General features: G+C 36.9%; 2 protein-coding genes across 2 annotated transcripts; one reads left to right on the forward strand and one right to left on the reverse strand.

The window, feature by feature from the left end:
* Positions 1-1,220: 1,220 nt before the first annotated feature.
* On the forward strand, positions 1,221-12,606 carry LOC141712670 (serine/threonine-protein phosphatase 7). Its single transcript, XM_074515693.1, has 5 exons — positions 1,221-1,837; positions 3,146-3,637; positions 3,874-4,020; positions 5,276-5,383; positions 12,131-12,606. Exons 1-5 carry the CDS (start codon positions 1,340-1,342, stop codon positions 12,206-12,208), a joined length of 1,323 nt encoding a protein of 440 aa, XP_074371794.1. The 5' UTR covers positions 1,221-1,339; the 3' UTR covers positions 12,209-12,606.
* Positions 12,607-13,476: 870 nt separating this feature from the next.
* On the reverse strand, positions 13,477-23,935 carry LOC141712669 (putative nucleoredoxin 1). The gene is made up of 5 exons (XM_074515692.1): positions 23,413-23,935; positions 22,274-22,464; positions 15,353-15,850; positions 14,682-15,185; positions 13,477-14,136 (listed from the first exon to the last, which is right to left on the reverse strand). Exons 1-5 carry the CDS (start codon positions 23,510-23,512, stop codon positions 13,606-13,608), a joined length of 1,824 nt encoding a protein of 607 aa, XP_074371793.1. The 5' UTR covers positions 23,513-23,935; the 3' UTR covers positions 13,477-13,605.
* Between the last annotated feature and the right edge of the window lie 275 nt (positions 23,936-24,210).

Raw genomic sequence — 24,210 nt, forward strand, 5'->3', positions numbered from 1 at the left:
TCTCACAATTATTTTCACAAATAACAAATCTTTTTTTTTCTAACTCAAATAACTTGCACAAAAAGATTTCCGGAATATTATAATTTAAAAATATTTATCTAAACAAATTATTATCTAATTTCTAATAAATAAATAAATAAATAAATAATAAAATCACGTATTTTACAACAGCTAAATTGGTCGAGTCTTGGTCATCTTACTCGCGCCATTACCGAGGACTTAAAATATTGACAGTTGTGCTTATTAGTTATAGAGGTTTATCCTTTAGACTCTAGAGTATTGAAAGCGTTTTGAGGGTGCCTGCATGCCTCGACATCATGCTAATACACCATATTCCCGCATTTTACATGCATGCCTTGCCTGCATCTTCTCAAGCATGCTAATTAGATCAAAATGATGCTAAAACATAACATTTCAACTGAACAATTTTTTGATTTCGTTGATGAGATATAAATTACGCAATATATTTAGTCTCGTGCCTCGCACAGATTTCTACGCTAGTTAACATATAATATCAAAATTCGGAGTAAAAATAATTAAAACATAAATATCAACAAACTTGTGCTTTTTTGATTTCTTGATCATCTCTCTTATTTAATTATTAAATTTATATAATGGAGTGAATTGCTTAAGAATTGTTGAATGTGTTTTACATTGTCTCTACTCTCTACCTTTTTGCTCATGACCCAACTAAATTTGGAGGGTGCCCATTATATCTTACAAGCAATCAAATATACGCAAATGCATCTACCTCTTATTTGGGTATGGCCAAGTCCCCCATCGGTCCCTCTTTCATTCAGCAACACATAATTAGCGCGCAAGTTTATAATTAAATATTTATTTTAATTATTTTTTTTATAATAGTGATGTATCACCTGTATTTATAACAACTTGATCAATCAAGCTCGCAACGCAAAGGTTGGTTCAGACGGTTAAAAAGAGGATAAATATCCTCTTGGTCACATTTTCGAATAGCACGGAGGAGAATTTATAATTGTGTCTCATGAATCAGAGTCTCTCATTTAAGTACGGTTTATCTTAGATCACATAATTTACAGTCTGTTGCGTGAGCAGTGAAAATTAATCCAATACGCACCCAAAAGTTAGCGGATGCGGGCTCTTGCAAAAAAAAGTTAGACCAATCAAATAAATCTAAAAAAAAAACGAATGAGAATAAAAGATACCCCACAAAAGTTAGCATGAGCTGTCCTGTCCCGTCCCGTCCAGTCCAGGCGGCTCTGACAAAGGAACCCATTGTACTCTGATCTGACACTTTCCCACACACTTAAATTAAAAAACAACCTCAACTTAAATTAAACACTCTAACCCCCTCCTCAATATGCAATCATCAGAACCACCGGACATCACCCCCGCACCACCACCACCCACCTCCTCCGACGAGTTCTTCTCCTCAACCTCATTACCCTCCTCCTCTTCCTCCGATTGCGACAATCAAACCTCTCCTCCACCAATCTCATGGCCTCAATCCCTAACCCTAGATTGGATCCTAAACCTAATCTCTACTTTCGAATGGGCTTCTAAGAATTTACCCCCAACTGAACTCCCTTCTGTTTTGCCAGTCAAGGTTTTCGATAGTCTCGTGCTGAGTGCTTCGAAAATCTTGCATAAGGAGCCTAATTGTGTCAGAATTGATGGGTGTGGAGAGAATTCGAGTGTGGTTGTTGTTGGGGATGTTCATGGGCAGTTACATGATGTTTTGTTTTTGTTTAGAGAGGTTGGCTTTCCCGATCAGAATCGGGTTTTTGTTTTTAATGGGGATTATGTTGATCGTGGCGCTTGGGGCCTCGAGACGTTTTTGATCCTTTTGGCTTGGAAGGTAGTATATTTTTCCTAGTTTATAGTCATTTTCAGTTTCTTTTTTACAAAGTTGGGAATTTGCGGATTCCAGATGAATTTATTGTGTGTTGGATTCTTTATGTGATTTTTTCATTGGAATGGAAGTTTTTAGAGTTTGTTTTTAGTAGAAAGATTGATCTTTGGTGTTCTTGATTTTGTCGGATTGTGTTAATGTGCAGTGAATATAATGTATCATCCATTTTGTTAACATATGCCTAAATGGTATTTTGGTGCTTCACACTATTGCTCGATATAAGTGGAAAATACAAGAGCTTTTTGTGCTTAAACAATATTCATGCTCATTTTGTAGTTTATATACATGTGCAGTGTATATCTTGTGATATCTGATGTTATTGGCTTAATTGTAGTAATTGAGCTATTAGTTGTGTAGTTTAATTATTGTTTTTCTGATTGAAGCTTGTTTTCGATACTAACATAATTGGTCGATCATAATGGAAGTTTTCTGCAATTGGAAATTATAGGAGTTTGTTTTTAGTAAAAGATGAAATATTGATGTTACTTTTGTTGTTTACACAATGGACATTGTTATCTTGTATGATCTGTTTGTTTGCTTATGGGTTAGAGCCAAGGCATGTAGCAACAAGGTTACAAAGGCATCTTATTTGCATTCTGGAACTAGAGAGATTGAATATGTTTTACTTTTACAAGAAAATCCTCGGGGTTCATAAATGAAGACTTGAATATCGATAGTATTCAAATTCTCTGCTTGTTTTATTATAATGTGTAGAAACATTGAATAATGAATTTCTAGAATTTTGTTCAAATATTTGTTTATAACTAGTTGGTTAAACTTCAACATGAACTCTCTGAAAATGGTATCATTTTTGGTTGAATCTTAAATCTTTATTGTCATTGTTCTTTACTTATTTAATTATATTTTAGTTAATAAAAGGGTTGTTAATTTACAACTGTTCATTTACAACACAGTAACTATTTGGCTATACATTCTGTACTCATTATGACAATCACTATGATAGAGTAATTGTCTTGCATATCATAGATTTTTCGGGTATATTTTAGTTATCTTAGTAATTTTGTATGGATGCTAGATTTTCTTAGATTAGTCCATTATCCTCTCTTAGTAGTTTGCATAAATTTTGTTGAGTACATGCATTTACAATGGCTTTTAATGTCCTATTTTTTTTAAGCATACGTCTCGTTTTGGACATGGTACATCATTTTGTTTTTAATGTAAGGCATATTATATTTTCATTAATCCTTAGTCCATACTCTGTTATTCATATGATTAATGATGCAATGGCTTCAGGTTTTCATGCCCCACAGAGTATATCTGCTACGTGGAAATCATGAATCGAAATATTGCACCTCTGTGTATGGTTTTGAAAAAGAAGTTATGACCAAATACGGAGGTAACGGGAAGCATGTTTACCGAAAATGTCTGGGATGCTTTGAAGGACTTCCTTTAGCTTCAATTATAGCCGGGAGTGTTTACACAGCACATGGAGGGCTGTTTCGTGGCACACCTGTTACCCCATCAAAGAGAGCTAAAAAGAAGACGCGTAAAATTATAATCAATCCAGAGTCAAATTCTTTATTCCTAGGATCTTTGGAGGAGTTATTGAAAGCCAGAAGATCTGTACTTGATCCTCCATGGGAAGGTGCGAACCTGATTCCTGGTGATGTGCTCTGGTCTGACCCATCTATGACCCCTGGTCTATCCCCTAACAATGAGAGAGGCATTGGCCTCTTGTGGGGTCCCGATTGCACTGAAGAATTTTTGAAGAAGTTCGGTTTCAAGGTTAGTTCTTGAGTTCCTGTTTTGTGCTAAAATTATTTGTTTTTCATTAATTGATTATATTCATCTTTCCGCTTTCACACAGACACATACACGTGTCCTTTTAAGTAATATGTCTACCAAATGTCTGTTAAATTGTATATCTTATCTTGTAGATATCTTATTAATGAGTTTACAGGAAATACCAGAAGGTATACGTGTATGAAACTAACTTTATTGCTATTTTATTTCTGTGTCAGTTGATTATCAGATCACACGAAGGTCCCGACGCAAGGGAAAAAAGACCTGGCTTAGGAGGAATGGACGAAGGTTACACAATAGATCATGTCGTGGAGTCCGGAAAACTAATCACCCTGTTCAGTGCTCCAGATTACCCTCAGTTCCAAGTAATTATTATTTCTCTTTTCAATTTTAAAAAACAATCTTTTACTATTGTTATGTAGAATGTTAATGTTAAGATGGAATATTTTACTCTTTATACACTGTTTAATATAAACTTGAATGTGGGATACTCTTTAGATGTGGTCAGAATAACCTATGCTAGGGGAATTATGTGCTACTCACACAATTTCAATACAGAGCTTGTGGGTCTAATACCTTTGTGCAACCTCAGTTCTGTATTTCTTTCCTTGATTCCATGTAATTAAACATCGATCCTAAAGCTTCTGAACTCCTCCGTTTATGCATACTGACCTTGGATTTTCTGTAACAATAATATTTAATTTGAATCACTGCCGTTTATTGTTATATAGCAATTTAGGGTCCCTGATATAGGTAGTGTAACCGGAGGCCTCTTCCACTTTGACCAGCAAGGGGTACGGATTGCAATTGCTTCCACGTTAGTGCTATTAGTTTGATCAACCACTTTAGTGGGTAAATTTTTTCATTCATGTTTTACTCTTGATTCTCAATTAAATTGATAAATTTTCCTATTTGTAGACATAATACGTCTACTTGTTCTCATAATTTAAAGGCCTTTAAACATAAAGAATTGAGCCAGATAAACTTAATGTAAAAAAAAATCTTTTTATGTAGCACAGCATGTGGTCAAGCATATGGTGCAGCTACACATGACCGATTGCAAAGGATTTGGGAAGCAGAATAGTTCTTTGATATCTTAAAACACTATTGGATTCTTTTGAGGAGAAATTAGCATAAAGATTCATGCAAGAATTTAGAGGAGCAAGTCTTATTTCATATATTTATTTATTTATTAGCTTTAAGACAAGCTCACCTTACCCTACAATCTACATCATGTTCTTAAAGCAAAGTCCCATCTTACTTTTAATATATTTATTTGAGTTTCCATTTTTCAATGGATCAATCCATAGTGATTGGAATCTAGGAATAAAGTATCCCTGGTCTTCCCTTCAAGCCGCTGGGTTCTACTTTGCAAACGAAACTCATGAAATTCCGACCACCTTTTGATCTACAACAGCGCCAAAACCCCCGATTCCTGACAGTTGGCAATAGTTAGTATAAATTACACTACACAGACATGGATTCTTTTTCAGCATATTTAAAGGCTTCGTTATATTGAGTTTCTTCTGGGTGTTATCAATTATTTGAGGTCATCATACGATATGCATTTATTGTTAATGATGCCATTGCCTAATTTTTTATTATTTGTTTATAATACAGGCGACAGAGGAAAGATATAAAAATAAAGGGGCTTATATTGTTTTAGAGGCTCCTAATTTTGATACTCCGGTATTCCATAGTTTTGAAGCAGTCACTCCCAGACCAAAGGTACCAGATCTCTGATTATCTGAATATGTAATAGTACTTTCTTCATTACCCATTTTTAAGTTGTGAACAATTTTTGAGTTGATACACTTTCCTAGAATAACTTTAATTGCATAAATAATAGCAGCTCATTGTTTCTTTACTGCAATTATTGTTGTCATGGATGACTAGTCAGTTTGAGAAAATCAACGGGAGAGGTGGATTTGCGAATTGTCGACTAGTCGGTCTACTTGGGCGACTAGTCGGTCGACTTATCAACTAGTCGGTCTACTTGGGCGACTATCGGTCGACTTATCGACTAGTCGATCGACAAATGCAAAATCCAATTAAAATTTAAAATGAAAAAAATAAAAATAAATTAAAGGCCTACTCAACATCAGCAACAATCAACATTCTAATCTCAGTTTATATATCTTTGTGTGTGTGTTTGTTTATGTACGTGTAAATTGATTAAAACTGAATATACATGTAATATATTATGTTTTATGTATAGGCACAAAAAGTGTATTTTTTTTGAATATACATTGTCAAAGTGCTTAAAAAACTCCGTACAATCTAAGACAATTGTATGAAACAACGATCTTCCTTGAGACCCCTTACACGAATCTGCGAATGTCTTTGCATCCGTCTCAAACACAGTTTCTGAACCCCAAATCCTTCACCCACGATAACGCTTCTTTCAAACTTACCGCCTCTGCTTTCCTGGGGTGCAAGTTCACAGAGAGATGCTTGATCCTTGCTCGTATGAACTCTCCATTTGCATTCCGAATCACACTGCTCAGACCCGCTGATTCAGTAGCTTGAAAAGTAGCTGCATCAATGTTTACTTTCACCCACCCTTGAGGTGGTGGACTCCAACTTCTAGTACTTACAGTGCTCACCGGTCTGGCTACTTTGTTTACCATTTGAGCTTGTTTCCAATCATGGAACATATTCGTTGCAGCTAGCTGAACACCAGTCTCAGACCCCACAATTTTATCCCATACCCATCGATTCCTTCTATTCCACAAACTCCAACAGATCATCATTATCCATACAAGCTTGTCCCTAGTACATGAGTTGACCAAATTGAATAGAATCTCCCAAGCTGATCCTGGACAGTCTACATTATTCATCTCCTGCATTCCTACCCACCCTGTACAAATGAACATCCAAACAACACATGGCCTATATCTTCATCTTTAACCATGAACCAAGGGCATTTCGTAGAGATTTGAACTCTTTTACTTGCCAAAGCAACAGCAGTTGGTATTACATTTCGACATACTCTCCAAATAAAATTAGTGACTTTCCCTGGGAGTTCTAATGACCAAAGCTTATGCCAAAAAGATGCCTGTGACCAATGTTGTTCACCAACGAGCTTCTGATAGCAGCTTTTCACAGTAAACCCAGACTGCTCCAAGATCCAAAACCATGTGTCTTGCTGCACGTTCTTAGATATTGGAATAGTTTTAATCAACTCAGTATCTCTATCATTAAATAAGTCCTACAATAAATCGGTATCCCAGCCATCCTTACTAGGAGTCATCAAATTTGTGACTTGTACATTTTCGAGTTCCGGATACATAACAGTTGTAAGGTAACCATTATGCACACAGGGTAACCAGGGAACCTTCCAAATATCAGTACTTCCCCCATCTCCTATCCGTCTTCTACTACCTTGTTTTATAATCTCCTGAGATTGCAGCTTCGCCACATGTAACTCGGGTTTGATCCTAATTTGGCATCCAAAAAAGTTGAATTTGGAAAATATCGACGCGTTCATTATCTTTGCAACCAGTGGGTTATCTTCATTCAGTAAACGCCACCCCTGCTTTGCTAACATAGCGATGTTAAACTTCTGTAAGTCTCTAAATCCCAAACCCCCGTTTAGTTTCCCTTCACACAGTCTCTCCCATGACAGCCAACGTATCCCCTTTCCTTCCCTACCATTTCCCCACCAAAATGCATTCATTTGCCTCTGAATATTGACACAAGTCTCACTTGGAATTAAGAGTAAACTCATCCAAAAATTTGGGATTGATTGGGCCGCTATTTTAAGTAATACCATTTTTCCTCCCTTCGACCTAGCCTTATCCCTCCAACTTTGCAATTTCTGACTTGCTCTTTCTACTAGGAACTTGAACCCATTGTTTTATGTCTCCCTATACACATTGGTAAGCCCAAGTACTTACATGGAGATTCAGATTCACGATCCTGTAGGATATTACATATCTGCTGCCTGCAAACTACTTCAGTATTTGGACTGAAAGTAACTATCGATTCATGAAGTTGATCGCTTGACCAGACTTTCTCTCATATCTTTCCAAAATTTGTTTCATACAGCGTGCTTCTTGAACTGTTGCTTTGAAGAATAAGTAGAAGTCGTCTGCGAAAAGTAAATGTGATATGGGCGGAGCTCCTCTAGCAATAGAACAACCATGCACTAGTCCAACCTCTTCATTCCTTCTAATTATTGCACCAAAGCCTTCTGCGCACAAGAGATATAAGTGGGGGAGATTGGATCTCCTTGCCTAATACCTCGTTGAGGTCTCACGTCTCCAAATTCTGACCCATCATGAATAAAACTGTATGAGACCGTTTGAACACACTTCATTACACGTTCCACCCAAACCGTGTTAAACCCAAATTTGTGCAGCATACTCTCCAGAAAAGACCACTCAACCCTGTCATACGCTTTGGATATATCCAATTTCAAACCAGCAACTCCACTCCTTCCTTGAGTTTTCCTCCTAATATAATGATTAAGCTCAAACGCAATAAGGGCGTTATCTGTCAACAGTCTATCTTGAATAAATGCACTCTGGTTGTCAGAGATCAAACCTGGTAGACATTCCTTAAGACGATTAGCCAATACTTTGGATAAGACTCGAAAAAGCACATTGCAGAGTGATATAGGGCGTATATTAGTCATTTGTTGTGTATTTCTCTTCTTAGGAATTAAACACACCAGTGTACGGTTGACTTCACTTGGTAATTCCCCTGTGTCAAAGAATGATCTGCAAAAGTTCACTACATCAGTCCCCACCACATTCCAATACGCTTGATAAAACCCAGGATTTAATCCGTCATTGCCAGGAGATTTTTCCGGATACATGGAGAAAACCGCTGCTTTCACTTCCTCAGTTGTAACAGGCATAGATAATTTTTAGTTCTGCTCCTCTGTAACCTGCTTAATTATCTCTCTTTCAGACAAACCAGCTGTTGTCGTTGATGACTGGAAAATCTGCTCAAAATACTCTGTAATTATCGCCCTGATATCATCCTGGCTCTCCTTCCACACTCCATCTTTATCCTTCAAACGTTTCAACTGATTATTCTTTTTTCTCCCAGATGCATAGTTATGAAAAAACCTCGTATTTTGATCACCATCCTTGAGCCAATATTGTTTAGCTCGCTGCTTCCAATACACTTCTTGCTTCTCCAGTAACTTTAAAAATTCCCATCGAGCTTCATTATACTTTCTAATGCCACCCTCATCCTTCTAGACCGAAGCTTCCTCATCTCCTTCCTGTACGCCTGGATTTGAGCTTTCATTTCTTTTATTTTCCCAACCCCCACTCTTCGAGCCGTAAACAACAAAACCTTATCTTTTCGACAATATTTCGCCCCCTAGTTTGCTGCCAGCTTTCTTGATCGAGCTTATAACACTGTTCTTTTTTAATCCACATATTCTCAAATTTAAACCTTTTCGACCTAGGAGCATCTGTCTATTAACTTCCAAGAAAATTGGCATATGATCAGATGTTGATACCTTATCAAGAACTTGGACCGTAGCCTGTGGAAACATAGTACACCATTGTTGAGTTGCCAATGCCCGATCAAGCCTCTCCTGGACCCATGTAGAACTTCCTCTAGATTTCTCCCAAGTAAACTCGCTACCCATGAATCCTATATCAATTAAGTTACTATCAAACACAGCTTCTTTGAACCCTTCTAATACCCTATTATCACATTTTCTACCTCCTTTCTTCTCATGTTCATACATTATATCATTAAAATCACCGATAATGCACCATGGTAGCTGGGATTGTGTACCTAAATTTCTGATCATTTGCCACGACTCTCTTCTTCTTTGATGCTCTGGACATCCATAAAAACCGGTGTACCTCCAGCGTCCCACCTGCTCACAACTTACTTCAAAATCAATGAAATTTTGAGAGCTACTTTTAACCTCTACACCTCCATCATTTTTCCACAATAACGCTAAACCCCCTCCATGTCTGTCAGATTTCAGAGCATACCAGCCTGCATAGTGAATGGATTTACAAACTTGCTCTATCTTTTTACCTGTAACAAACGTTTCAGACAAGAAAACTAAATTTGGCCTTAACTGGGTTATGATTTCCTTAAGAAATCGAACTGATCGTGGTTGGGCCAAACCACGACAGTTCCAAGCAAAGAGACTCATGGCTCTCGGTGGGCCTGGAAACCAGAGCCCAACGAGAGCCCACCCCATTCAAGTTTTTTGGCACGTTGATAGTGTTTAATATGGTTCCATCTATAAGTCCATCTGTAGTCATATTCTCAGGCCCATTATCCATTCCATCCTGTCCAGAATCCACCCGTCTCCTTTTGGGTCCAATACCACTCTTATCTTTTCTATATAACCGCCCAAATTTGAATTGTTTAGATGTTCCCCCCCTTTCTCATGATTACGCGGTGTTAACACAACTGCCCCATTATCCCCACCTTTTTCTCGCATTATCCCCTCAACCTTCTCAAATCTTGCCACGTTTGTCGCCTTACTGTTTGTTGCCTGATTCTCTTCTACGCCACCATGACCTGTCCACCTTCCTCCTTCCGTCGTTCTTAGCCACCTAGCTCCTAGATATTTTTTGTTATTACGGATTTGTGCTCTAAGCCAAACACCATAAGCTCGTACGATTTCCTTTTCTGGATTGTCATAGACGATGCCACACTCCCTCTCCGTATGTCCTATAATTCCACACACAAAACAAAAACTTCCCAGTCTCTCATATTTAAAGTTAATCTAACACCATGCTCCCCCCTCCCTTTTGATCTTCATCCTTCTTTTCAATGGTTTCTGCACATCTAATGTGACACTGATTCTCACGTACGATTTCCATACTCCTTCAAAGTTTGCAGGGTCTGCCTTTACATATTTTCCAATATAAGTTCCCACGCTTCTCAGTATATTCTCTGATATGAACCCCTTAGGTATATCATGCACTTGTACCCAAATATCCATCTCATTTAGCGCCATCAGATGTGGATCTTCTGCTTCCTTCAATTGACTATACACCAGCATATTTTGCTCAAACGACCATGGTCCACCTTCAAGTACTTTTCGCATATCCATGACATGATAAAACACGAACGAGAAGCGATAGCCTCCTATATCGTGCACTTCCATACCTTCCTTGGGCCTCCATATAGATGCCATCATATTTTGCATAGCCTGAAAGTTTATATTCTTATCCGTCATAAACTTGCCAACAAGCACATAGGTTTCCTTACTCCTGAAATTCCTCCGCTCCCACCACTACTACACTAGCCTCCTCATCCTCGATGGATAAATTGGCATACAGTTCCTCCAGATTTGTTCTGTTTCTTTGAGCCATAATATGATATCATACTAAACATAGCAGTAGATGTAATGAAAAGGATTATAAGAATTTAAAAACTTGCCATAGAGACAAGACTACTCTGAGTTTCCAGAGAGAAAAAAAGTAAAAAATACTTGGCACAGAAAGCGTATTTATTTGTGTACATGAAAGGGGAAAAAAGAAATGTTTGTAATTAACATATCTATTCTGTGATTGATATACATGTGTCTGAGAGTGTTATAATTTTGTAGTAGGAAAATATGTATTTAAGATATATATTATCAAGGGCACATGATAATTAGCATTAAGTGTAGTTGATTAATGCAGTTGATTAGTGCTAGTAGATACTCGTGTAATCTCTTAAACAACTGCAAACAATTATGACTCTAGTTTCTTCTTTCATGTTTTTAATGTACATGATTCATCCTCCTCTGTCTAGTAACTAAAAACAACAGGCTTGTTTACTTGAAAAAAATTAACATGTTCATTCGATTTACTCCAAACTTTTTATTTATATAAAAAATTTAATTTTGATATGAATGTTAAATACATATCAATTTAATAAAATAAATAAAGTTAAAGAAATATGAAACAATATTAAAAATTAATTGTCCAAGGTAACAAACCTTAATAATTACATTATTTAATAGGAATATAAGCACAAAATATAGAATTTCTCTCTAATTTAATGTCAAATGAATTTGTTTATATAATATTCAAAAATATACTATTTCTTTTAAATTTATATGAAAACAAAATCAAGGTTTCGGTAACATGAGAAGAAGAGAAGATGTTTGGTGCAAATCTTTAAAAAAAGTTTATATCTTTAATCAACAGCAAACTTAAAAACAATAGGTGAATTAATGTTACAAATGGGGAACAGTAAGAGTTTAAGGAATTTTTAAAAAAGGTGGTATTATCAATGAAATAGAACATTAAATGAGTGTAACTAATGCTGATTATCCTGTGCCCTTATGTTAGCCAACCCGATTATTATATATTGTTTAATTAATTATTATTATTATTTCGACTAGTCAGCACTAGTACTCTAGTGGACTAGTCGACAAGATGGACCTCCATCGACTCATCTTATCGATGTGACAACCATAAACTCTACTAAAGTGGAAATCTCTGAACAGTGTGTTGTGAGTATGCAAGCTGATGTACGATTTTATGGCAGGCAAACCCCTACTATGATTTTGAGTATGCGATTGATTCTGATGAAGAATTGGATTTAGCATCAATGGTTACATCTTAAAGGGAGTCCATTTCTGTCTTTTTTAGAAACTTGTTACCTGGCCAATTCTGGCATTTTGCTCAAGGGTTCTGTTGTATCATATATATTATAGCAATTAGCAAGAGACTTTTTCCTGTCATCTGTGATAAAATCATGTATTTAGAGCTTCAAAAGGGCAGCAACGAAGCCGGTACAGAAATCAGTTTGTTACTTCATAAATTATTTGTATTTGTTGGCTGCAAATTTCAATCATGTTCTAGAAATACTTGTGACAGGGTTCAGCCGTGGTATTATAACCTATAATCTGGTTTGGATGTCACTGGTGGTATAATGTTGCTGGGGCAATTTAGCCTCATGTTTTCTGTATTTAATCAGCGTTTGACATACTGTTACTCTAAATTTGTGTTACTTGGACTGCAGCTCCCATCGGCAGTGCATTTGATACTTGTTTATTTTATGAATCATAAAATATAGCTTATATTCCATCATTCAAATTAGTCCTCAATTCCTCGACCCAAGTTGATCCTATATAACTTTAGTACTAGTTACTATTTAAATTCACCAAAAACCCATTCCTGCATATCATCTTAAGGGCTCTGCACTGTCCTGTAAACCTACATGTATACCATGAAACTCAGTAACTCATCTACCAGGATATCTTGAACATGACAAGCACATAGCTACAACTCTTAGTCCTCTTCTTACGCACAGCACAGCACAGCAACATGACGCTCAAATACAGGTTACGCAAGTATCCCCACAAATCTTCGCTCAAAAATGATGGCAAAATAGAAATTTCCGGACTCGACAAAAAAAGATTCATCCAGTCATTAACAGTGGCGGAAGGAAAGGGGGGGCTGGGGGGTCCATTGCCCCTCCAAACATGCATAGTATCAAATTAACAACCTTTTCCAACCCATGATTAAGACAAAACTTAAACCAACTTCTTGTTCCCCAAAGCCTGAACACCATCTCATACATCCCTCCCATAATAATAATAAACACAAACAACACTTCCCCTTCTCTTGATTTTATCAACTTCACTTGGCCTTAAAAGTGGATGCAAGAATTGCATCAGATAATCATATTTTTACAGTAGTCTAACCTGATCTTGCGTATCAGAACCTGGGAGTCGTTTGTCATATGGACTGCTGCAGAAGATGGCACGGGAGGGAGGGAGAGAATGTCTGTTGTGAGAGTCGTTTGTCATATGGACTGCTGCAGAAGATGGCACGGGAGGGAGGGAGGGAGAGAATGTCTGTTGTGATTAGAGAGGGAGGGAGGGACAATGTAACAATTAAGTGTACACTTAATGTTTGACATAAATAGCATTTACCAAATACACTAAAACAACTTTATTAACTTACAACTTGAAAATTAGAATAAAACTACAATCTGAAAATAGTGCTCCTTCAGGCCTATCCAGAGTACTGTTTGTAAAGTGAGTTGATTAGCAGCCCCCGGTACTCGCTATCCAATTCCCACCAATTACGGTTATTTAATTCCAACAATACCTCCTCTTCCATATCGGCATCATAAAATGGAAAATCAGTTTCATCAAAGTAAAGATTTACTGATTTTCTAATAAGTCTTCCGTCTCGATCGAAGGCAAGAAGTGCAGAATTATTACCGCACCAATCAGGTCGGCAACCACAACCATATGGAGGCTCGGGCCGACAATAGCAACAATACAACCTCAGATCAACAGGTAACACCTCGGATTCAAGTGCAAACAACCATGGCAAATCAAAAATCATATCTTCGTATAAGGCTTTCCTTTTGCCAGAAATGATGTATATCACTTCAAACTCATCATCTGCACCCTTCATATCCCTCATACGGGCATACCTTGTTTTCAAAAATTCTAGGAATTTTATTGTACGATTATATAATTCCTTGCCCTCAAAAAAGATAATGATTCTCTTGTCCACGAGTTCATACAATGGAACCTAGAAAATAAAAATAATATTGAGCATAACTTCTAGGTTTTACAAACACAAGAAACTAACATTAACATATTAAACAAACTGAAAATTCTACCAGCTCCGATAGGAGATAAAGTCATCTTATGCCACGCTTGTTAATAAAACTCTCAACTCAAGTAGACAGCACACTCAGAGTTACACTTGTAATATATTAATGTTAAATTTTTTTTTGTGCCTTTTGTTCACATAGACATCTTGCAAAACATTTTCCATTAGAAACGTAACATACTACTTTACATGTCCATATACAATTCCCAACATGTACAAATGCTTGTTTGTGCATAATCCCTCCACACACAAACACAATGTGTAACAGAAGGAAATATATACACAGGTGTTAGTTACAATGTGTGATAGGAGTAAGTATTTACACAGCTGTTTGTAGACCACATGTAAATTGCAAAAGATCACTTTTTAACAATCAACTATTTGAAGAAAATTGAGATTTGGTCATTTAAAATTTAAACTACGAACGAGAAAAATTGTACAGAGATATCAAAACAACTCACCTCAGTCCCATCATTTCTTCGAAAAAGAGCGTTCCAATCCCAGAGCATCTCCAGCTTCAGTTCCTTTACCTTTTCAGTCTCTAGCTTAGCAACTGCCTCACGGGTGAACGGGTATGCCGGAAGCTTATATCTCATCAAGATGTCAGCACCCCACGGTTCAATATATTTCCCGTGAGGCCCAATGATTACAAGTAAAGGAGTTTGTACCAGCTCACCCGGATCAGTATTGTGGCCAAAAAGGCGCTTTAACTTTCTATATGTTGGGTCTTTAAAAGGGAGTGCCAACCAAGGCATAGACTTAAATGTTTTTAAAAACGATTCTTCATTTGCATAGTCACAAGTGTGTTCTGTGTCATAAAGGTAAATGAGCACAACCTCAAATTCTTTTTTCTTTTCTGCGAACTCTTCATATGCCAATTTAATTTCTGTAAGCCAACTGAGATTTTGACCCTCTTCATAGAAATATAGTGCTACAACCTTTTCTTCAAGTGTGTCGATAAGTACCTATTAAGACAAGCAGGCAGTGATAAGAAAATATACTGACGATGAGGAAATTAAGATTGTAAAGAAATAAAACGACGTGTAAAAAGAAAGATGTATAATAGATAAATCCATGACAATCATGCATGGCCACCCTACAATATTCTGCTGTCAAATGGCTTAATTCATACCTTATCCCCTTTGTTTGTGATGACATAATCACGTCCAGGAGAAGCTAGGAGCATTTTCAAAGAGGGTTGCTCAGCAATTGCATAGTCTTGAGCTTTTAGGAATTCTATTCTTCCATTAGAGAAAGGATATCCCTGACCTCCGTAATAATTAAATATGGATAAACAGTAACTTTGCAAAAGCATTCCTGTCGAATCAAAGACAAAAGAATCCAGGGAAGTATCATATCTTCTACTCAGACGTTCTCTGGATGTAATATCTGAGAATGGGATGGCAGGCCAAGGCATGCGAAAAAAGATAGCTTCAAATAGCTCCTCAGGATTTAATCGACAACAATCAGTCTCATAAGCGACCAGTACTACCTCAAAAACATTATGAGGCCGCAAATAGTTGTAAGTTTCTACCAAATGTGTTGTGGCCATCTTCTCTAGCACAGAATCAGCGAGTAAAGGCACAAAATATAAAGCAATAACCTTGTCTGCCAACTCCCCGGCCTTCACCTACAAAATATATATTACACAGATTCAGCTGGTCCAACTTATTTACACAACGTTAAATCGAACTTGCATCTCTTCCTTCAAAATCAATATGATGCATGTAATTCTGGGGATATAGTTATGGAAGACGGTAGTTTCTTCTGCCAACAGAGTAACAAACTCAGCACTAATGTCAAAACACAAAAGAGGCCACTCTACTTATAATATAACCCAACCAAGGGATGGCTGGACTTGCTTTTTATATAAACCTAACAAAAACCATATATTTGTAGTTTTAAATACAGTAATTTTAAAAAGTTTTGATTAGCAAAATAAGAATTATCTGTAACTTTTGACATCATTTTTTTAACCTTAAAATCTAGTTTTAACATGCTTTAAGCCTTTTGTATCTTTTATTTGTGGTACTTCTGCATTCATTTACCATATTTGCCTTATGTTGCAAAATGTGCCTAGAATGACGACGATACATTTTTATTATTATTATTACAGGTCGAACATGAGGCAAAATGATAAGGATCAGTAGTAGTGTGTATCCTGTTTGAGTTTAATCTTGACTTAACAGTTGGGAAAGTTATTATCAGTAGTGTTATTTCAATTGTGTACTTGACTTTGTATTATCTAGTTCTTAATAGCTACAGCTAGAACCTTTAATAGTAGTTGGGAGCTGCACTACTATTTTACCCAGCTGTTTGGGTTTGTAAACAGCCTATATATACCCCTGTATCAGCTTCTTATGAAGGGAGACTTTGATTATATATATAACTTCTTCTCTGAATATTGATAATGTATCAATTTGGGGATAGCTTGGGGTAGAGATTGTCCTGCGGTTCAATCTCCCGAGGTTTATAATCACTGTTCTTGTTGTGTTTATCATTATCTTGTTATTATAATCTTATTCTTGTCATTGTGATGCGTCAAATTGGTATCAGAGCAAAAATTCTGGTTGTTATCATTGTTAAAGGTCATCCTACTGTTACTGTTCATCCGCGGTCATATACATCTTATTCATGTTATATTCACCATGATTTCTATCCAAACCTGACCATTGCTACATAATCCAGAAACCTACTTTCAGTCACTAAATACTGTTCGTCTTTACTAAAATCAGGCACATAGCACCCTAGTATCACCACCGCAGCACCACCAAATTCCACCACTTCAAGTGCTGCCCAGGAACCTACAAAACTGCACCTATTTTATCTTTTAAAACCCTTTAAACACTTAGTTTCAGTTCTCACAACACCATATATACACTAACTAATTAAAACAAGCGTCATACCCACGATTACTCACCAAAGCAGAAAGGAGAATAGGTCTGGGAAAGGAAATCAAGAAAGAAATAGAGAGAGGCAGCAAGGATATAACAAATATGAGAAGAGAGCATCATAGAGTCGTCACTATCGTCCTGCAACATAAATTTATTGCGCTATGGCTGTTCATTTCACTGGACATCTACACGACACTTTCTCCGTTGTGCTGTAACGAAACAAGGGAGGTAACCTATACCCTGTTTGGATATTCTAATATTCTTAATCATATTCTTTTAGGACGGCCTTGGTTGTATGACCGTAGTGTGTCTCACTATGGTAGACATAACACATACGTGTTTACACAATGGGAAGAAGATCACATTGCTTCCTAGTAACATTGCTTCCTAGTAGACCATGTGAGACTGTTAAGAGCGACGCAAAGGCAAATAGTGTTCCTACACAACCGATTAAATCTCTCCATATTTTGAAGAGGAAGGAATTCGAGACATGTGCTTTAGAGTCAAAGGTTGTGTACATGCTACAGAGGCGAAAAAACATTCATGAGATGAGTGGTATTGAGATTCCTAGTGATGTTCAAGAATTCGAATTTGTTAATATCTTGCCTAGTGAGTTGCCTGAGGGATTGCCACCTCTCAGAGATATCCAGCATGCTATAGACTTTATTCTCGGATCCTCTTTACCTAACCTACCACACTATAGGATGAATCCTTCTAAGCAGATAGAGATGAGGCGACAAGTAGATGAATTGCTTAGGAAAGGATTTGTACGAGAGAGTCTTAGCCCCTTGTGCAGTACCGGCCTTGTTCACACCTAAGGCCGATGGTAGTATGAGGATGTGTTGCGACAGTCGAGCAATCAATAAGATTACTGTCAAGTATAGGTTTCCCATTCCTAGACTTGATGACATGTTAGACATGATTGTTGGAGCTCAGTTTTTTACTAACATCGACTTACGGAGTGGATATCATCAGATTCGTGTTAGAGAAGGAGATGAATGGAAGACTGCCTTTAACACAGCCGATGGGCTTTACGAATGGTTAGTTCTACCTTTTGGGTTATCCAATGCGCCCAGCACATTCATGAGAGTCACGAACCAAGTGCTTCGTCCAGTATTGGCAAATTTGTTGTTGGGTACTTAGATGATATCCTTATCTATAATCCTACGCGTGAGGAGCACTTGTCACACTTGCGTCAGGTTCTAGCACTTCTCTTACATGAGATATTATATGTGAACCTGAAAAAGTGCTCTTTTGTGCAGCATTCAGTGATATTCCTTGGACTTGTGGTCTCCAAGGATGGAGTTTCTGCAGACCCAGAAAAGGTAAAGGCAATTCGAGAATGGCCCGAACCTTCGACTATCCATGAGGTTCGTAGTTTTCATGGATTAGCTACATTCTATAGGCGGTTCATTAGGGGTTTCAGTACCATCATGGCTCCCATCAGGGATAGTATAAAGAAAGGCGAGTTTGTGTGGTCTAAATCGGCTGTGAAAGCCTTTGCTGAGATTAAGGAGAGGTTGATCCATGCTCCAGTTCTCGTTTTACCAGATTTTGGTAAGGTGTTTGAGGTCACATGTGATGCTTCGGGAGTGGGAATAGGTGGAGTGTTAAGTCAAGGTGGTCATCCTATAGCTTTTCTCAGTAAAAAGCTTAACGAGGCCAAGAAGAAGTATACCACCTATGATAGGGAGTTTTATGCTATAGTTCAAGCGCTTAGGTATTGGCGGCATTATCTGTTGCCCAAGGAGTTTGTTCTATATTCTGATCACCAGGCGCTTCAATATATCAACTCCCAGAAAAAGTTAAATCATAGACACGCCAAGTGGTTTGAGATTGTTCAGGAGTACACCTTTGTACTCAGACATTGCAAAGGTACCGAGAACAAAGTTGTTGACGCACTTAGTAGAGTGACCCTTATTCTTAACACTATGAGTGTCGAGGTCGTAGGGTTCACACATATGATTCAGGACTATCCTTCGTGTCACAACTTTGGACAGATTTATGCTAGCTTACAGGATCCTAGTTCACTACCTTCCAGGGATTATTGTATTCACGATGGATACTTATTTCGCGGGATCCATTTGTGTATTCCTAATACATCTTTGAGAGAGTATCTCGTGAGAGAGTTACATGCGGGAGGTTTAGCTGGTCACTTTGGTCGAGATAAGACCATTGCTATTGTTGAGGATAGGTTCTTTTGGTCTAGTTTTTGGTCTAGTTTGAAGAGGGATGTTGCTCGTATAGTCGCAGAGTGTCGTACTTGCCAAACGGCCAAGGGTAGAAAACAAAATACGGGTTTATACACTCCTCTTCCAGTTCCCATGCTCCTTGGGAAGATGTTAGCATGGACTTTGTGTTAGGATTGCCTAGGACTCATAGGAGTCATGATTCGGTCTTTGTTGTAGTTGATTGTTTCACTAAGATGGCTCATTTTGTTCCGTGCAGCAAGACTGACAATGCTGCTCATATTGCCTCGATCTTCTTTAGTGAGATAGTGAGGATACATGGTGTTCCCTTGAGTATAGTATTTGACAGAGATGTTAAGTTTGTAAGTTATTTATAGAGGACTCTATGGAAATTATTCGGTACTAGTCTTAAGTTCTCTACAGCCTATCATCCCCAGACAGATGGACAGACTGAGGTGGTTAATAGGAGTCTAGGTGATTTAATTAGGTGTCTCGTAGGTGAACATGTGTCTTCATGGGATAGGGTTATACCTACGGCCGAGTTTGCGTATAATAGCTCTGTTAATAGGTCTACAAGAGTCGGTCCTTTTCAGGCTTACATTGGTCGTCAGCCGAGGAAACCCATAGATTTGGTTCCCCTTCCCCCTGCATATAGGTCTAGCGAGTCTGCAGAGTCGTTTGCACATCACATTCATAAGTTGCATGCTGAGATACGACAGAAAATTAATTTAAGCAATGAAAATTATAAGTCTGCTGCAGATATTCATCGCAGGTTTCGAGAGTATAATGAAGGTGATCATGTTATGCTATGACACCGCACAGAGAGGCTACCTCCCGGTGCTTGGAAGAAAGTGCATGCTAAGAGGATGGGTCCATTTCGAATTCGAAAGAGGGTTGGTCCTAATGGTTATGAGTTAGATCTTCTGACTGATATGACTATTGGCCCTGTATTTAATGTAGAAGATCTTACTCCTTTTCATGGAACCTCTGATATTTCTTCACCTTCTTCACCTGTTAGTGTTCCTATGCCTTCTAGCCCCAGTCAGCCTATACTTAATCCTCCGCTACTTGTACCACCTACACCTCCTTATGTTTCGGCACAACCAACAGTAGATGTGCCTGTTGATGTTCTAGATGGGAGATTTATGCCAACACGGCGTGGTGGTTTTCGACAGTACTTAGTTCACTGGAGTAACAGATGATGAGCGTATATGGATTAGTGCTACAGAGTTTCAGCATCTTGCTCCTGATCTTTTTGTGCATTACACAGTTCAGTTCAACAGAGCCAAACTTTTCCTAGTCGGGGAGAGTTGATAGGGATCAGTAGTAGTGTGTATCCTGTTTGAGTTTAATCTTGACTTAACAGTTGGGAAAGTTATTATCGGTAGTGTTATTTCAATTGTGTACTTGACTTTGTATAATCTAGTTCTTAGTAACTACAGCTAGAACCTTTAATAAGTAGTTGGGAGCTGCACTATTATCTTACCCAGCTGTTTGGGTTTGTAAACAGCCTATATATCAGCTTCTTATGAAGGCAGACTTTGATTATATAGATAACTTCTTCTCTGAATATTGATAATGTATCAATTTGGGGATATCTTGGGGTAGAGATTGTCTTGCGGTTCAATCTCCTGAGGCTTATAATCACTGTTCTTATTATGTTTATCATTATCTTGTTATTTAAATCTCATTCTTGTCATTGTGCTGCGTCACAAAACCTTGGGTATTTGCTACTAAGAGCAAGTCCAAGAGATGCCTTAAATTATGACCTAAATTAAAATTTAGGGCAATTAATAGAAAAAGAAAGCTCCAACAATGTCTTAAAAGTGCCTTAAAATACTAGGACATCTCTAACCTGCCCTAATTTTAAGGTTGTCCTAGTCTAGCCTTATTTTACTTTCAATAATAAAAAATTATTGTTCCCTCTTTTTCCAAACTTCTTTTACCTTCCATTTTTACAATTCAAGTATATTGTTATTATAAATATAAGACATGAGGATAAGGATTGTTATTGAAGTACATGCATAAAAATAATGTCCTGATTTATCACTAGGACACTATATTTTATAATATTTATTAGGCACCTACTATGAAACTCTTGGACTTGCTCTAAACTAGACTAGATTTTTTTAGTGGTTTCGTACCCAACTGACAATTAATTTAATGTTTATAGGTTTTGATTATATTAATTTTGTAAACATTCATTAATCTGCTATGATTTGTACACTATAACGAAGCAAGGCAAGTATCTGACTGTATATATATTTTCAACAAATTGTGCTAATTGTTCCCTCTTTTTGTAATTTTAGTTATGAACTAGCACCCAAATTTTGAACCGAGTAGCTAAAAAACAATTTTCCACCAAGTAGTCAGTACTCATGCTCGTTAGCACCCAAACACTACTAAAACCGAAAATGGAATCAAGTAATGATGAGCTAGAATTAGATCAGTTGCACTAGAAACAAGGTTTATTGAACTTAATTTGGGTTTAGGACATCAAAAAGGGGGAGATAAAATAATGCTAAGATGTGTCACATTTTTTTAAGAATCATGGGAACTCGTTACAGAATCAAAAGATGATACGAGCACTCAAATAGCATTTCTTATTCTTGCAAGCATGCCTCAAAACAAAAGAATAATATAGCTCACATCTCGTGATATGTGGATTATAACCATGATGGCTATTTTAAAGTTCTCAAGGGGAAGACATGAAATAATGGGTTGATGCATTACAACTGTTGAAGATTCATGGCAAAACATTCCAAAATCATAAGATGACAAGAGAACTCTTGTATAAGTTTTAAAATGTTGAAAGCAAAGCATGCCCAAGGACAAAAGTATGATATAGCTCCCAACATGTATGTAGATCAAATCAGTGATACCTATTCAAAAAAAAAAACAAACACTACCATATATAGATGACATACAAAAACTAATTATACATACAATTTGTGATATACAGATGTGTACCTTTTGGCCATTGTATTTGATGAGATAATCCCTGTTTTGGGTGAAAAGGCCGTTTAAATGAATCGCATCTCCTTTGTTAACCCACGTAAACCATTCCATCTTCTTAAAATCTGTATTTGTTTGCATCATCATATCTTGATCATGTCCTCCTTTTGCTTCCTCCTTCGCAATCTTTTTATTTCTAAGGTCTCCTGTCAAGAAAAATGTGACACTGTTTTTTACGAATTTTCATTTTTTAGCACCTGCTTAAAAACACACCTTCAGTCTAACTTATAATTTAGTCCCCTAGCTTAGCCGTCAAAGATGTTCTTTAGTAAAAAGCTTAATTATAGGGATGGGCATCCGTTCCACTTCCACCTCAGTAACCCCAATTTTTTTGTAAGTAAATAGCTAGAATCAAGTTCTGCTACAAAATATTCTGGAAAATTAAGTTCTTTATTAAAAAAAGATGAATTAGTTCAATCTCTTAAAGTCCGAGACTTTACAAAAAATATATTTTATGTTAACCTTTAATCTGTTTTAATTAAAGACTGTATCTTTGATCCACATGTTCCACACCAAGGACCAATTAGTAATCGTGTATGTTGTTATTATGTGTATATAACGAAAACCTTGGGGGACTACTTGTATCCTATGGTTAAAATTTGTTAATATAATAAAATACGGTCAAATTACGATAACATGGTTAATCTAAAACATCTGTTATGTAAATACGAATGGGAATGTGAATGAAGAGTATGCAAATAGAAATGAAATGGAATCCCAATAGAGATGGAGGGTTTAATCGACTCACCAATACCCAGAGGGAATGATATTCCCATTCCAAACCACTAAATTGCAAATCCCAAAGTTATGAAATAGGATTAAGGTTCACCCATTAAAAAAATCAATTTTTTTACCAAAATACCACCAAGTAATTAATAAATCACCATAATTCATTTCACCCATTGATAATAAATTTGATCAACAAGAAACTTCACAGAATCTATAATTTTGTAGAAATATCAGTTATTTTTAGTTTAAACATATATAAACATAATTTTGCATATTCAAAAAACCAGCAACCCAAAATCTCTTATCAATGAATGCATAAACTATAAACAATTAAAAAAAAAAGAAGGGAACAAAAATCGACTAACCTTGGAAATAACGGGGGCTGTGTGTGAAGGTGTTTGATGCATACAAATTTCTCAAACGAGAAACTCTCCTCATCATTAATTTACTCAAGCTCATAGACATCGTATGATGATGTTTTTGAATTTATTAAAGGTGGGGTTTTGGATTGTGTGCTGTGTGTCAGTGACGTATTTCCGATTCCGCAAAAATTAACGGCGCAGAGATGTTCCAATAAATTATTAGTAGTAGTGTGTTTTTAATATGGTTCGGCCAACAAATCTCCGAGAGGTATAAGGTGAAATCGCGGGAGAATACGTTTTCCGGTCAAAATAGGGTTAACGTCGGAAGAAATTGGAGAAGTTTGTAGTTTGATTCAGCGACAGAGGCTTCCTGTGAGTTGGAAGAGGAGAAGAAACGAAGCCATAAGAAAAGGACACTGATTGATATCTATCTCATGTGAGGCGATTCTTCATCTTCAGTAAACGGCACCATTTCCTAGACCTGTCAAAGTTAAGTTTCGCGTTTAAAATCGAACCCGACCCGAATTTGCATTGACGTACCTCATTAGAAAAAAAGCACCTAAATGTTACTTTCTCGACTCAAATGTACCTCAATGTCATTTTTTAAATTATTGGCTCTAAATCTCACTTTAAAACGAGATTTCTGTTAAAGTTTTTCAAAATAAATGAAAAAGCAGTTTCGTGTTGAATTTTTCTATAATAATTTTTTATTATTTTTTTTAAATAAAAGAAAAACGCAGTTTCATTTTGTGTTTTTGTTTAAAAACGTGGTTTCAAACTGTGTTTTGGATGAAAACGCAA

This window comes from Apium graveolens, chromosome 3, assembly GCF_009905375.1.
Source record: "Apium graveolens cultivar Ventura chromosome 3, ASM990537v1, whole genome shotgun sequence".
Taxonomy (NCBI): domain Eukaryota; kingdom Viridiplantae; phylum Streptophyta; class Magnoliopsida; order Apiales; family Apiaceae; genus Apium; species Apium graveolens.